The 17538-nt window shown below is 37.0% G+C and overlaps 1 protein-coding gene across 2 annotated transcripts in view; it reads right to left on the bottom strand.

Moving 5' to 3' along the window:
* Positions 1 to 242: 242 nt before the first annotated feature.
* LOC127853310 (nuclear receptor subfamily 1 group D member 2-like) overlaps positions 243 to 17538 on the bottom strand; it is a 33046-nt gene continuing 15750 nt past the window's right edge. Inside the window, exons 5-9 of one of the 2 annotated variants that reach the window (XR_008036564.1) lie at positions 16571 to 16674; positions 13469 to 13583; positions 10907 to 10976; positions 1357 to 1883; positions 243 to 924 (exon numbers count right to left, since the gene is read on the bottom strand). Coding sequence is in view for 1 of the 2 variants with exons in the window: in XM_052387730.1 (XP_052243690.1) it covers positions 10732 to 10976; positions 13469 to 13583; positions 16571 to 16674 (464 nt within the window). In the remaining variant the exon portion in view is untranslated. Of the gene's footprint in view, positions 925 to 1356; positions 1884 to 9426; positions 10977 to 13468; positions 13584 to 16570; positions 16675 to 17538 lie in introns of those variants that run through there. The other variant, XM_052387730.1, reaches the window with a different exon arrangement.

Below are 17538 nucleotides of genomic sequence, written 5' to 3'. Positions count from 1 at the left end.
AAAAAAAGGATCCGCACACGACTGCCCTGTGGTGGAGACGTTATGTTGCACGTCGTCTATCCATTTGCACCCATTCGTTAATTGTTTGTAAGAAACTTTCATGTTTGTCAAATTCGACCAACTGTCTGACAAGTTCGTGTGCATGAGACGAAATGAGGCATATACTTAAATGTTTTTTTCTTTGATTGAGACGGTTTTAAATTCTGCGTATTTCTTGTAATAAACTGATGATAACGAAGACACCAAATTATTTGAAATTGGGCATTTATTTTAACATCGGTCAATGAATATTACGAACAGTCTGTTTTCTAATAAGCCTCGCTCTGGGAAAACGGGGCCTAATGCATGTGCGTAAAATGTCATCCCACATTAGCCTGTGGTGTCTGCAAAGGCTAATCAGGGACGACAGTTTCCGCCTAAATGGATTTTCACTAAGAAGGGGATTCCACAATACTTAAAATACCATTAACGCGGAAAGAGTCGTCCCTGCTTAGCACGTGCATACAGCTAGCTATCTGGGCACTTAACGATAAAGCATTAAGCCCCGCTTCATATATAGCATGCAGGTATAGGCGGTTTAATAATGTCACCAATGTGGTGAAATTATTGACGGGTTAAATTCTTGACTAGTCTTAACGCATCGTTGCTATGTTGATTGAATCCATAACCTCATTGCCATGTCTGAGCCGTTGGTCGTCCTTGTATGGCATGTTTCTTACAGTAGTAGTCTTCGTGTGACGCGGTCTTGGCTTGAGGGTCTCCGCTACATCCATGACTGGAAGTTTGGATTGGAAAGCCAAAAGGCAGGCACTGGAGAGCGACATACATTGATCTGTTTTGTCTCCAGGCTAACATCAATGGTCCTGAGATGGGGGAGGATAGTGCATGATTAGTTTCTATAGCTGCCTCTAATGTACTCGAAATCTGTGGTAGTAAAACAAATAATGTGTTGTTAAACTGATCAAGCAAAATTATGCCAATTAGCTCATGTTTCTGAAACTAATAGTAAATGAATTTTAATTTTGAGAAGATCAATTTTCTGAAAATTTGTCTGCTATTCTTCCTTAAAAGGTACAACAAAGTTTATGTAATTTCTAAACATTAGTAATTAATTAATCACTATTCAATTAAATGTATTTATGTCTTTGAAAAAAAGACAACCTTTTATCCAAATTGAATATCAATTATGAAACTGGTTTTATAATAAGCCAACACGAACAAGAAAATTTTACTGTATAAAAAATGTATGGTCTGGAATAATATGTATTATCTCCATATAGTATTGTTGTTTGTATGCTACTATGTACATATTTGTAATGTATCGTTGCTCTTCAGGTTTGCTAAAGCTAGTATTACCTCATGTATGAGCGTCTTAGAGGGTAGCTACTGGAGCAAGCCACTCTGCAAGATAAGATTGCAGAGCTGTTCAAGTAATCTAGCTCCTGATGTTCGGGACACGAATTCCTCCCTCTCATCTGTTTTTTTGTTGACAGGTACCTGTATGGCTGGTCCTTCGACTACAGGCGGTGTCACAGCTTCAGTCTCTTCGTACTATTTCAGTCGGTCTACTGAAACCTTCTGTTCAGCCTTTGACCGTCTGAAAGAAGGCAGGCTGTCTTTCACTGTATAGAATCAATCGCATAAGGGCCGGTAAAGTTCGCTTGCAGGCTTCCTGTTCGGGTGGCTGTCTAAGCACGAAGGAGGAGCTATCGGTCGCCTTCTTTTAAAGCAACATAATTTTTGGTCTGCCTCATTTTGAAATCCTTTTGCTGCTTTCTGTGTGCAGTGTCTATGCTGGTGGTCAACTCATCCATTGCTCTTTTTCTTATGCTCATTATGTTGTTAACAATCTCTTCCTCCTCTTGTGGTGTTACAGTAGGAATCTGCAATAGGCAAGACATTGTACACATGTTTGTGTACACATGGTACACTGTTTGTGTACTTGCGCATAATATTTGCTTGCACCTTTTAAGAGGATATAACACTAATTATGAATGGAATTGAAATGCGCAATTATTTGTTGACTCCAGTATTTGAAGAGCACAATTGCTGACCAGTCTGCATGTATTTGTTTCATAAATATCATGTATACGAAGCATAAACAGATCAAATATTAAATATTGCATTAAAGCTTTACAAATTGAGGTAATTTAGATTAATGTTCATGAAATTGGGATTATCCAAATGAAGTGTCTCATTTTACAGTATTATTTTCACAATTGGATACTCTCAATTCTGGCATTTTATTTATTTATTCACTTAAAACCAAATAACATTTTTATGCCCTGTATATGTAATTTAATTGTATTGAAATCTTCTGTTCTTAATAACAATTGTATCACATTCTTCTCCAGTGAATGCTGGCGGAAGCGGACTGGGGAATACCGCCTCTCTACAATACAAAAGGAAGAAGGGAGTGAACTTGGTGCTGGAGTGCCGTTTGGTGCGCTGGGAAAACAGAGCTCCATCAAGGTATTCATCCCAGTTATTTTGATGCGCATTGGCCATTTTCCTCAACACACTAAAATATTTTTTAAATACAAAACCTGTTCACAATTTATTCAGATAAATATATAATGAAAACAACATTTGCGACTCATATTTTACAATTTAAAACAGTTCGCGACTTTTTTTTTCACAAAATGGGGGACCAAGGCCGCTTCACGAAAACATAAAAAAGCCCTGTATTGTCTTGTCCAAATGTGCATTTTTGTTGTAAAATATGCAAGTCAGCCTTTTTATGTGCTAAATGGTTAATATTGCCCACAAATAAAGCTTAGTTATCATGTTGTTATTAATTAACAGGCACTCAAAGGTTAGACGCGATTTTTCTAACAAAGTTTCACTATAAAAATTCCTGTTAAATGTGCATTTTGGGCTATAAAATTTGCAAGTTTGGCAATAAAATATGCAAGTCAATATTTCTTTGTGCTTAACTTACCAACTGTTCATCTTTTTTTTAAACCAATATAGCTCATTTATAATGTTATTTTTTTATAAAGGTTATCAAAGACTTCATACACTCATACTTCGGGTAAGAATGTAAATTAATGTTTTCGTTCAAATGTGTATTTTAAGCCGTAATATATATGCACGTAAAGCTTCTTGTATGCTTAATTTATTCAACGTGTACAGCTTGGCTTTAAAGGGATCTTTTCACGGTTTGATAAATTGACAAAATTCAAAAAAGTTGTTTCAGATTCGCAAATTTTCGTTTTAATTATGATTTTTGTGAGGAAACAGTATTACTGAACATTAACCATAGTCCAATATAGCCATTATATGTATCTTTTGACGATTTGAAAACCTAAAAATTATAAAGCGTTGCAACGCGAAACGATTGAATTATTTGGAGAGTTCTGTTGTTGTCGTTTAAATTTACAAAACAACGAAGATTGCTTATGTAAGGTAAAAAATACTTAAACGATGTGTATCCGGCGGAATAGCCTAGAGGGCTAATCCGTTTTTACTTCAGACTAATTCCATGACTCCGGGGGTCACTGGTTCGAGCCCTGGTACCGGCTAGTTCTTCTTGAATGCTCTGAGCTTTTATGAGTACATACGTACAGCTCATAGTTCTTGTTAAAATTAAATTCAATGTAAAAAAATAATGTCTCACATATGTACATAAAATCGAGTTAAATCAACCTAATACATTGTTACAAACACAATACCTGTTGCAATCGACATCAATGTGCGTGTATTTTGTTGAGAAATGCTCAAAACATAAACTTGATAACAAATCGTTCATGGCGGAAGTTGTGAATTGTCGATTTGAACAAAGCAAAAGAAAAGGTTACACTGCACAAATGTTTTTAACTGTAGTATCTGACGATGTCTTGTGGTAGCAGTTGAAATTGTATTGCGCCGCATAACAGTGTAGTTTGAATTATGACACATTCTTATTACTGTATTCTCGCTGCGATCGGATTAGTGGCAGAGTCCGTGCTTTTAGATACGGCATTGTATAAACAGTTATTGCGCTGTATGCTAATTGAACTGAAAATCCGGAAAAAATCTGGATGTAGTGTCGGGTGTTCTTACATGCTTAGCAAGTCTACCGCCCTGTTATGTACTCTGCGGTGCATTGACAAAGGGGTTAACACGTGCGAATGTCTTTGATAAGGCAATAGGCCATTTCAGAGCTGATGAGGGTACTGATTATCGAGGGGTAGATAAAGCTATTACTGAAAGGGGTTGCCTAGAGATAAGGCTGTAGTATGGAATACTTAATAAATATTTTATTTTTTCATGCTATACAATTTAGTACTTAATTAATTAACGGAATGAAATAAATATTAGTATAAACGTATATAGATGTATGTCTACTTATGTACATATTGTAAAGCTTGATACTGTGTGTGATTATGAAATAAATATTAAAATAACAGTGTATAGATGTATGTCTCCTAGTGTACATATTGTAAAGCTTTGGTAATGTGTGTAAATATTGAAATACATATTAAAATAAAAGCATATAGAACCCGTCCCTTGCCGTTGTCTATCCGTATGGTCGTTCGTTAGTGGGAGACAGTTGACTGAGAGAGACGTTTAAGAGTGTAGAGTGCTTAAGGCTGTCTGTAGTAAAGACTTTGTTGACTAAAGAGATGGGTGAAAGTGTGTTATGCCTTAGGGAAGGTTGCGTTTTAAAGAATTGTTCTGTATGTGAGTGTGATCTTTGTCAGCGTTGTTCCAGTTGCTGTGCAATTAAAATGTTATGATAAACAAACAAGAATAACAAGCGAATAATATATATATACTGGCATTTCCCCAGGAATTTGGTCAGGCACTGCGACAGGCGGTTGGTGTCGAATTCTTTATATACTTTCTAAATGTTATAAATCAAAATCCACACTACTTTGGAGCTACCAAATCACAACATTTCTTTTAATATTTATGTATTTGTCCTCAGTTCATTTCATTTAAGTCATATATTATAATATTAAATAACAACCAAAATAAACAGAAAGCAAAATTAATATTGAAAAACTTTCTGTGACCCATGGAAAATCTTGCTTCCAACTACTGGTCGTTTATTAGATTGTATTCTGTCATGCACAAAGACTAAAGAAAAATGTGTTGCAGGTATATAGCGAATTTCGTTAATATGAAAGAAACTATATATCTATTGGATCTGAATATATTAAATATTGGTACTGTTAAGCTATAGTCGGCGTTAAGAAAATAATTTGAACACATTTTAAAGTCTCTATAAAGCTCAAAATCAACGAAAATTTCGTTAAGTTTTTCGTAAAATAAAGTTAACACCTTAACAATCAGTGTTCCTTAAAGCAATATCCAAAATTTCAACGCTAGATGTGATATGATTACATAGATTTTTGTAGAACTGATACAAACTGCTCGTGTTTATTTATTTGTGGCCACAATTAATTCCCGCGAATATATCTATTCATACGACACTTGAACACCATTTTAGTGTACATGTGTCGTATGAATAGATATGCAAAACAATAATAAACGAGCATTTTGTATCTACAAACATCTATTTTACCAGTCCACATCTGGCGTTGAACTTTCGGCAAATGCCATAAAGAACACTGATTTTTAATTGGTTAAGTTTATTTTACGAACATTTGTATGAAATGTTCTATGATTTTGAGTAGTAATGTTACTGGAAATGGTCGAGAGCAATCAAATACGACGTTTGATTCCAATTAATTGTATTTATAACTTAAATTACGCACAACCGCAACACACATCAGTTACGGTTTGTTTTTGAAGCAAGTTTTTTTAAACTTTTTATTTTCTGCAATAGTCGTAAAAAATTAAAATATTTAAAAGATCACTGTGGCGTAGTGGATATGGTGTCCACCTAGAGATCGGGAAGTCACGGGTTAAAACCCCACTGTGAGCGTTCCTTCGATCTCCCCCAAAAGACACCAAGTACTGGTTCTAGTCCCAGGAAACGGACTCAAGAGCGTTTATATAAGCCTACGGCTTTCGATGCAATCGAGCTACAATAAATAGGTTTAAACTATTAAAATAGAACAAACAAACAATTTGAGCATATCTTTAATTGCTCTTACTCCACATGTACCGGTAATAATAGATCCTTATCGGCCATTATTAGGGACAAACACCATAATTGATCCCCATGAACGACCCGTAAATCGCTCATACATGTTATCTAAGCCCCTTATGCACAAACCGCTGATAAGAGCGTGCATGTTTTGATTGAACATTGGCCGAAAGCAGACAGCAAGCGCTTGTGAGAATTTCAAGCTCGCATTTTAGACCGCTGGGCTAAAATCGCCTGGGGAAATCACAATTCGTATAATCCATGCATTACACTTTTGTTATTTTCTATTTTGTATATGGCTTAAAGCAATTGTATGCTTTAGAGCTAATACATGTTGCTGCTGTAGATGTTGTATTATAATTCCCTTACGGCAGATCTGACCGCTATTCATATACAATTAACATAAGTATTAAGTAAAATTTGAACAAATTATATATAAAATTTCTGTCCATTTAAAACAAATATTTAATATTTGAAAATAACCTTTCTTAAAAACATAAATTGTATGTTCGGAGAAAAGCATAGGTAAACCGTTTATTGGTACATGTTGTTGTAAACACACCGCGTGCGTTCCTTTAATTTTTCTTTTGGTTAATAAAAACTGTTCCATATGCAAACAAGTTGACATTTACATTTACGATTGACGTGTTTGAAACTTTGTTTAAAATCTTTCTTCTGCGAGCACACCATATCATGTAAGATATCTTAATTTGCTCATTATAGATATATTGACGATCTATTTGTGTTTATTCATGCCAGAAAATAGTTTATGTTGCTAATTTTACCAATAAATGTCCGCTCGGATTTCAGGCGGTGATTTTGCTATGGTAAATCGCGAAACCAGTTGCAACTCCCAGGACCCGGAGGGTCAATAACTGGGAGTTGGATTATTGCAACTATGGTACCGGCTACTTTTTTTTCCTTTTTAGCTCATCTATTTTTTGAAAAAAAATTATGAGCTATTGTCATCACCTTGGCGTCGGCGTCGGCGTTGGCGTCCGGTTAAGTTTTGCGTTTAGGTCCACTTTTCTCAGAAAGTATCAATGCTATTGCATTCAAACTTGGTACACTTACTTACTATCATGAGGGGACTGGGCATGCAAAGTTAGATAACTCTGGTGTGCATTTTGACAGAATTATGTGCCCTTTTTATACTTAAAAAATTGAAAATTTTGGTTAAGTTTTGCGTTTAGTTCCACTTTTCTCAGTAAGTATCAATGCTATTGCATTCAAACTTGGTACACTTACTTACTATCATGAGGGGACTGGGCAGGCAAATTTAGATAACTCTGGCATGCATTTTGACAGAATTATGTGCCCTTTTTATACTTAGAAAATTGACAATTTTGGTTAAGTTTTGTGTTTAGGTCCATTTTATTCCTTAAGCATTAAAGCTATTGCTTTCATACTTGCAACACTTACTAACTATCATAAGGGGACTGTGCAGGCAAAGTAATGTAACTCTGACTGGCATTTTGACAGAATTATGTGCCCTTTTTATACTTAGAAAAATGAAAATTTGATTAAGTTTTGTGTTTAGGTCCACTTTATTCCTACAGTATCAAAGCTATTGCTTTCATACTTGCAAGATTTATGAACTATCATAAGGGGACCGTGCAGGCAAAGTTATGTAACTCTGACTGGCATTTGAACGGAATTATGGGCCCTTTATACTTAGAAAATTGAAAATTTGGTTAAGATTTATGTTTTGGTCCACTTTACCCCTAAAGTATCATAGATATTGCTTTCATACTTGGAACACTCACAAACTATCATAAGGGTACAGTAAAAGGACAAGTTGCATAACTCTGGTTGTCATTGTTACGGAATTATGGCCCTTTTTTTGACTTAGTAACTTTTAATATATGGTTAAATTTTGTGTTTCGATCCACTTTACTTCTTAAGTATCAAGGCTTTTGCTTTCAAACTTCAAATACTTACATGCTATCAAGAGGTTACTGTACCTGGCAACTTTAATTTTACTTTGACCTTTGAATGACCTTGACTCTCAAGGTCAAATTATTAAATTTTGCTAAAATTGCCATAACTTCTTTATTTATGATTAGATTTGATTGATACTTTGATGAAACTACTCTTACCTGACATACCACAATAGACTCCACCCAAACCATCCCCCGTGCCCTCCCCTCCCCCCCCTCCCCCCCCCCATATTTTTTTTTTTTTTTAAGATCATCTCACAAATGACCACCACACCCTCACACTATACCCCCACCCCACCCCCCCACCCCATCCCCCCCCCAATTTTTTTGTTTTATTTTTTTTTTTTTTTTTCAGATCATCTCACAAATTACCACCACACCCTCACACTATACCCCCCCCCCCCCATTTTTTTTAAAAAAATGGTTATGTTTGAAATACCGTCCAACCATCGCACCCAACCCCCCCCCCCCCATCGCCCCCCCAACCCCCCCCCCCCCTGATTTTTTTTTTCGCTTTTTTGGAAGATAATGTAATAAATGTCCACAACCCCACACTATACACCCCTCTTCACTCCACTCCTCCCTCCTTTGTGATTGAAAATGAGAGTCCCTTCACCTTTAAAAAGAAAATAGATGAGCGGTCTGCACCCGCAAGGCGGTGCTCTTGTTTAAATTTTATTCTTGATTTTTTACTGGAGCTTTTAAGATCCAATGTTTACATTTATATAAAGCATTTAATGACAAACTTCAAAATATGCCAAAATCTGTGAAAAGCCAAAAGGCCCCTTTAATGTCTAATTCAGATTGTCCTGAATTCACATCGAATGTATCCTTCGAATTCAATCCATTGTTGGCATTAGCGGAGATTTAGTTTATAAATAACTCATATATCCTAAATGACCGTTTCTAAATAGCCAAACAAGCCGATGTATGCTGTAAGAAAGTTTTGACACGAGTGTGAACATTCATGGGCGCCGCCATTGTTGTATGACCTTGAGGGGTGTGTAGAAATACCGAATCCCCGTAATTACCGAAATCCCCCGAAATCCCCAGTTATCTTCCGAAATCCACCTTAATATTGATTATTTATCAAAATACTGCGGATATTAATATAGAATATTGCAAAATACAATAAAATCACTTATGAAACATTGTTTTTATCCAAGTTTGATAGTGAAGAACTAAATATATAATTTCGGCAATTACGGGGATTTCGGTTTTTCTCGAACCGAGCATTATCTCAATCGGACTGGCTCGGTCTTTTACATAGGTTGCCATTGTGGAGACTGCGCAGGCTAATATGGGACGACACTTTACGCACATGCATTATGCCAAGTTTTCTCAAATCACAACTCATATGAATACAAGTAAAACTGTAAAAACATACAGCTTTTGTTGAAACTGTAGTCAGCAATCACAAACTGTATAATAAATCAGGAAAATCGATCATAGTAATTAAATCTATTAAACCGTATTTCTAAGCAGTCGACTTTAAGATAATACATGCATATAAATAAATGTAACAACAATTAAATAACAACTTATATGCCTGACTTAAAAGAAATAAGTCTAGTGTACTGTAGGGTACAAACAGTGTACGTTTCATTTACAGTCTACGTTGATCTGCATAGTAGACTGATTATGGATTGTCAGTCGCTTGTTTTCTTTCTATAATTGTATCCACAGAGCTCGGTATTTCAATCACAACACCACGATCACGGTGAGCATGGAATTATGCACCCCTTCTTTTAGTCAGCGCTTTCGAACTGCAACATACAGTTGCATTGGACTAAATTTTGAAAATATTTTTTGTTTAACATATCTGTGACCAATTTTCGATTTGAAGTTGACAGCTCACAATAAAGCTCAATCCATAAATAATAAACAACACCAGTCACACAAACAAACAAACAAACAAAAAACAATCTCAAACTAGGATATACTTTACAGACTCAAGTATCTCATGGAAGTAAAACAAATAAAACCATTAAACGGTTAATAGCTCACATACTCAATACATATTTATTTTATTAACTATAATATTTTAATATCGAGTTCTGTCAGTGAACGCATATTTTGGGCAACATCACAAAACCACAAGAGCAACTACTCTCACTTATCAGCCCTGGTTAAAAGGGAGGTGAAACTTCAGGTAATTCCTTTCCCACACACCACGTGGTGGTTACTTCCCTTTTTTGATGATGCGTGCATTTTAAGTCTGAATATTGCATTCACTAATAGCCAAATTATAATACACTGACTTTTGTAAACAATAAAATAACCTTCAAGTTAACGATTGTAAATCTTTCCGGTGTCATGAGTGTAACCTATCTGAATTAACAAGTGATCTAATTCTGGTAATCGCACGCATGATTTTGTCGACAGTGATTTACAAAGAGCTATGTTCCGTAAACTGTCTGATGAGTATAAATGTCTATTTAATTATACAGTAACTTTATTGTCATATTATCATCTGATGCTTGCGTTTTATATGTACCTTTGTTTTGAAATCTTACATGACAATTTCGTTATTTACCTCGTTTACAAAATGACGCAAAACCGAAAATCACTACAAGCTATATTCATATCGTAAAAATGCTGAGAATTAATTTAATTTAATAAATGACCAATATGTTTTGCTTGTGTTATGGATGGTGATCAGACATTCCACAGAAAACTCATATGTCAAACAATAATAACGCAATAGTGTTATTGCGCGTCGAAGTAGATACCCCTACAGCTATCCTTTTGTTAACTCAAGAACGCCGATAGAAGGAGCGGATTATCTGAGAGCACTTCCCAGTCTAATGTCAGCTGACTAGATGCAGATTCGAACTTGATACCGAACTCCCTCAGTAGACACAGGAAGTTAACGGTCTTGCTAAGCCAGTGGTTGAAGTCCTTGTGCCTACGGGAGACGACGTACTTAAGTACGTCCCATAGGAAGCTGTGTATCTGCTCCACGCGTTGCCTCTCCTTAAGTGTGGGGCAGCGATCTGCAACAAGCAGATGATCAAGGCTGTGTATTAAGAGTTCATACTATAATAGCTGACCCCGGGAAATATGTTAAAGCATATGTTTTGTTGCTTTTGCAGCATACAAACACAGATTAAACGATAAAATATCGAAGCAAATCATATCACTTTTTAAACAAAGTTGGTAGAGAGCAATAGGACAATGTTACATACCAAATTTTTGACATTTGGGTCTCGTGGTTTAAGACGAAACGACTGTTTAAGTTAATGCATTCCTAGCATACATAACTACATACATAAATAATTTGATCTGAGAGGGGTGGTAAGTTATGGTCTCAAAGTCATTTTTAATATAAAACAAAGTTAATTACCGATGTATAATACTAAATATCAAATACAACACATACATGTATTAGTTTTGTAGTGTCGGTGATATATAGTTTTGCTTTGAAAGTCTATAAAAACTATAATAATGTTACGAAGTTTAAAAATAGGGTTTATTTTGTAATTTTAACGTACGACAACAAAATCCTCTCATGCAAAACCCCGTTAATAATGAACAATGTCTGCCTGTTTAAATGTTGTACGCTGGAAAGTATATAAAAACTTTAAAAGACTTACGGACAAGTTTGTGTATACGGGCAAAAAGACGGACGGACAGACAGATGGGCAGACTTCAAAGGGGATTTCCAATAAATACCTATTGCTTTGTAAAGGGAAGTATAAATACTTTAATTTATCTGTACTAATACACAAAATGTCTTTATTTCATACAGTCAAACCTGAAAACAGCGGTTTTTTTGAAACTTCAACATGTTTAATTTAAAACTTGAAAAAAGTCAGTCAAAAGTATATTCACCAGAGGGCAACACTAGTGTATTAATGATTTTATTACGCTGTAACACAATACACGAGTACTCGGGCAATATACTCAATGCTGTAACACAATATACAAGCACTAAGGCAATATACCCAATGCTATAACACACTACACAAGCACTCGGGCAATATACCAATTACAGAACAATAGGCGGGCGTATCGCAGAATGCCGTAACAGCAAAAATTACACTCAGTCAAATGACGTTATTCTGAAACAGCGCAATTTCATATGTATCAGGTCTTAATAGCACAATACACGGGCGCTTAGATATAATGCATGAAATGCTGTTATTACACAATACGCGGGCGCTTAGATATTATGCCTGAAATGCTGTCATAGCACAATACGCGGGCGCTTAGATATTATGCCTCATATGCTGTTATAGCACTAAACGAGGGCGCGTTGATATTATGCCTCATATGCTGTTATAACACAATACGAGGGCGCGTTGATATTATGCCTGCTATGCTGTTATAGCACAATACGAGGGCGCGTTGATATTATGTCTGATATGCTGTTATAGCACAATACGGGGGCGCGTTGATATTATGCCTTACATTCTGTCATAGAACAATACGCGGGCGCCTAGCTATTATGCCTCATATGCTATTATAGTACAATACGAGGGCGCGTTGATATTATGCCTTCTATGCTGTTATAGCAAGATACGAGGGCGCGTTGAAATTATGTCTTACATTCTGTTATAGCACAATACGCGGGCGCGTTGATATTATGCCTCATATGCTGTTATAGCACAATACGAGGGCGCTTAGATATTATGCCTTACATGCTTTTATAGCACAATACGAGGGCGCGTTAATATTATGCCTTACATTCGGTTATAGCACAATACGAGGGCGCTTAGATATTATGCCTCATATGCTGTTATAGCACAATACGCGGGCGCTTTGATATTATGCCTCATATGCTGTTATAGCACAATATGCGGGCGCTTAGTTATTATTCCTCATATGCTGTTAAAGCACAATACGCGGGCGCTTAGATATTATGCCTCATATGCTGTTATAGCACAATACGCGGGCGCTTAGATATTATGCCTCATATGCTGTTATAGCACAATACGCGGGCGCTTAGATATTATGCCTCATATGCTGTTATAGCACAATACGCGGGCGCTTAGATAGTATGCCTCATATGCTATTATAGCACAATACGAGGGTGCGTTGATATTATGCCTTACATGCTTTTATAGCACAATACGAGGGCGCGTTGATATCATGCCTTACATTCTGTTATAGCACAATGCGAGGGCGCGTTGATATAATGCCTCATATGCTGTTATAGCACAATACGAGGGCGCTTAGATATTATGCCTGATGTGCTGTTATAGCACAATACGAGGGCGCTTAGATATTATGCCTGATGTGCTGTTATAGCACAATTCGAGGGCGCTTAGATATAATGCCTTACATGCTGTTATAGCACACTATTAGGGCGCTCACATATTACGTCCCGTGCTGTAGCAGCATAATACGCATACATATTGGTTATATGTCTCATTCTGTAATAGCCCAATGTGCGGGCGCTCATTTAATATACCCTAGTAAAAAGAACATAACTTTTTTCAAACAAAATGTTTTCACTTGGCAATATAATTATCATGATATATACCTGTAAAGGTGAGACAGACGGCACGTAGCACGGCTATCTCCTCCGTGCTGAAGTCCAGTAGGTTCCCTTGCCGCGACATCCGGAATATCAACTCCACCAGGTCAGCGCCCCAGACCTGCAAGAACATAGTAGGCCAGTAAGGTTAAGACGGGAATAAGCAGAAGCCAATAAGAGGTTAGCTCCTTTAATGTGTAGGGAGTAAATTTACGAGATGAGGGTACGAAATATACCTGTGCACGACAAGCATAGCAAAAAGACGAAGAAAAAAATATACATGCGTCGTGGATAGATAGATAAAGGGTAAGAAAAACAACTGCGGACAAATCTTGGATAACGCCGAGGATAGATAGACGACAGGTAAGACATATATCTGCGCACGACGCGCATAGCAAGATGACGGGTAAGAAATATAACTGCGCACAACGAACATGACTAGACGACGGGTAAGAAATATAACTGCGCAGATCGAACATAGATAGAAGACGGGTAAGAAATATAACTGTTTACGATATGCATAGCTAGACGACGGGAAAGAAACATAGCTGTGCAGATCGAACATAGATAGAAGACGGGTACAAAATATATCTGTGCAAAACGTACATAGCTAGACGACGGTTAAAAATATAACTGTGCACAATGTGCAGAGGCTTAAGGACGGGTAAGAACTATAACTGTGAAAAACATGCGTAGCAAGATGTCGGGTAAGAAATGTATCTGTGCAAAACGTACGGGTAAGAATATAACTGTGTACGATGTGCAGACAGTATTCGGCCCCCGGGTTCTATGTATAAATTGTAAGCCGACCCCCTCCCCGTGAAACATCGTCGTACAGTATTCGGTGCCTTTGAATAATAAGAGCACATTAGTCGATACTCGATATTACAAAATAACACTAACACCAAACCAGGCACGTTGTGCTCAGTTGAGCTGAAAAGACATAATAGACAGACAATTTGGAGAAAATTAAATGTAAACTTCTACAACGGCAACAAAACTGACAGAACCGGTTAGTCTATATCAACCGCCACCCAATGCACTCATTCCGAAAATCCATCATACTAAAGTGATTTTTGTTTTGCCTTCATGCCCGCAAATTTGTCAATGATAGCATCAACAAACATTTTTTTCAATTGTTTCCTTCCTTATACTGAGAAGTTAAAAACAACAGACTCGATCTTGTCCCATTGATGCCCTTAGATATGAGACGCTTGCTGAAGGAACGCTCGCAACTGGCTATTGATACTGCATTTGTTAAGAGAATCTGCAGCGCAAAGCTCAAACTGGGAAAAGACATCACCAAACTACACAATGAAAGAAATAAGTTCCAAAGGTGTCGATGGTAAGGCATCACCTCTCGTAGTAAGTAACATTTTACAGTCCAGAATCGCGTTGAACAGTTCTTTGCATTCTCTTCAGTGTCATAGAAATTTGCTAAGTCGAAGCGATTTTAGTGAAGAGTTTTTAAATCATCGCTTTTAACAAGATTGCGATCATCAAGTAAAATCAAAGAGTTCAAGTCATTGAGGTTAATGAATTTAAATGTTATTTTATGTTGACATCTATCCGTAAAACGCTCAATTGCGCACACAACCGCCTCTTCTGTAGAAAGCCCGGCATCCAGTGCCGATTCTTCAGGCATCCGTTTCCTTCTCCTGATTCGTCTTTTAAGTTTAATCACCAATTCTGCCCATGTTATCTTTGTACTGTGCTTTTTCAAACAAACCCTCGCGCTTTGACTTAATTTGTATTTCCTATGCTTCAAGATCATACTAGTATGCTAATCCTTGAAATTCATGATAGGGTCCTGGAAACGTTTTTAACCCCGACCAATTCTTCTTAGAATGTCGTTCCAGAAATATATTAACACGAGGACATTGAATTCCAGAACATTCGCAATCAACCTTTCTGCATCATTTCTATTGTCATTTGACTGATTAATATTTTCTGATAGTTTCTCTAACAATTCCACTAGTTCCCTTAAAAAATTTAAGTTTGCTTTGACAACTATTTTTTTTTCTGATAATTTCTCTACAAATGCCACGTGTTCCCTTAATCCCTTAAAGTTTGCTTTAACAACTTCAAATCTCTCATTCCATCTTGGTTCAGATCCCCGCTTAACAGTGATCGTAAAAAAACGTTATTAAACAAAATAATTGAGAACTGTGTATTAATTTGAGGATAGAACTTGAAGTTGTTAACTTTACATGAAAAAAATCAGCAAAGAGTTTCGGATCAATTGGGCCTTACTCACAACTATTCTACTTACGCGTGGGTCCAACGAATTTTTCACAATCTTTTTTATTAAACTAAGAAAAAGCACTTCTATATAAAGCACGTCTTTCTCTGGTATTGCTTAATCTCAGAATATGCGCCTCGATGTCGTATTTCCAGGATAAGACCGCTGGTCAGCACAGAACCGGTTCTGTATCGTCTGGTCATCCGTTCGCTCTATCGTCGTAGACGTGTGGATGGCAGTACAAAAACTACAAATTCTAGTCCAACACGAATACAATGAATCCTCTTCTGGCGCACCCTTATGTTGGCGCCCGAAGCAATGTGCATGGCTTAACGACGGGTAAAAAATATCACTGTGTACGATGTGCATAGCTAGACGAATGGTTGGGAAGGAGTCCAAAGGTATGACAAAAAGAGAACGGACGATCGTTCGAAAGGACGTTACTGAGTGAAAATCGCTTGTATGACGAACCTTTACACAAATGATAATGATTTAGAAAGTATGACAGACACGTGGTGATGATATAAACAAATGTTGGGTCTTAAGTTCTTTAGCTATTCGCTTGGACCTGGTACTGTCCATCCGGGATTCCTTGAGTGTTGTTTGTGGGTATTGGGACCGTGTGGAAAGTAACGGGAGTTTACATTTGAGCGAACAGTAATATCCCTGTTAATGCTTTCTGTAGCTTTCAACTACAAATACATAAAGCACCTATGCACATTATAATTATCATAATTCATCATCCTCTAAATTAGAATCGAAACCGACCTGTTCTTCGTAATCATCATGGGCGTGAACATCAAAATCACCACATCATCAAATTAAAGTTTTGCTTCACCTTATAAACGCGCTCCCCATGTACATACCTGGGCCAGCTCTTCCGCGTGGAACTCCCACTCGCAGGCGCCTACCATGAGGGTGCAATTGAAGCACCGGATGTGGCCCACATACCAAATGTCGAACCTGGACGCTAAAATCATATCAACAAGGGGATATGTAAAATATATAATAACTGAGCGACAGTTTGCCCACAATTCTGCTCGTAAAGCAGACATACACATGTCCTCAGCCATACTAGGGGCCAGAAACAAATTTAGAAGACCCTGCCAGCTTCCATCCCTGCGAACAGTGCGATTATGTCTATTGTGTTTCTGTATATTGGTCTTCATTATATAAATTATGTGAACCAACTTGTATAACAATAATTCTTTCCACTTGTCAGAATGATACATTGCCACAATTTGTTTACCTTATGACTTTTGAGATTATTATGGTTGTTGTAAAGTAGGTTATGCAGAAGTACACAACTCGGTACGCTTACGATTAATTTGAAATAATATCTTCACTCGGCTAGGACACATAGACAGTAGGTTATGCAGAAGTACACAAATCGGTACGCTTACGATTAATTTGAAATAATATCTTCACTCGGCTAGGACACATAGACAGTAGGTTATGCAGAAGTACACAAATCGGTACGCTTACGATTAATTTGAAATAATATCTTCACTCGGCTAGGACACATAGACAGTAGGTTATGCAGAAGTACACAAATTGGTACGCTAACGATTAATTTGAAATAATATCTTCACTCGGCTAGGACACATAGACAGTAGGTTATGCAGAAGTACACAAATCGGTACGCTTACGATTAATTTGAAATAATATCTTCACTCGGCTAGGACACATAGACAGTAGGTTATGCAGAAGTACACAAATCGGTACGCTAACGATTAATTTGAAATAATATCTTCACTCGGCTAGGTCACATAGACAGAAGGTTATGTAGAAGTACACAAATCGGTACGGTAACGATTAATTTTAAATAATATCT

This window comes from Dreissena polymorpha, chromosome 1 (genome assembly GCF_020536995.1).
Source record: "Dreissena polymorpha isolate Duluth1 chromosome 1, UMN_Dpol_1.0, whole genome shotgun sequence".
Taxonomy (NCBI): domain Eukaryota; kingdom Metazoa; phylum Mollusca; class Bivalvia; order Myida; family Dreissenidae; genus Dreissena; species Dreissena polymorpha.
The sequence above is the reverse complement of the archived record's forward strand: the minus strand, read 5'-3'. Positions and strand labels throughout refer to the sequence as shown.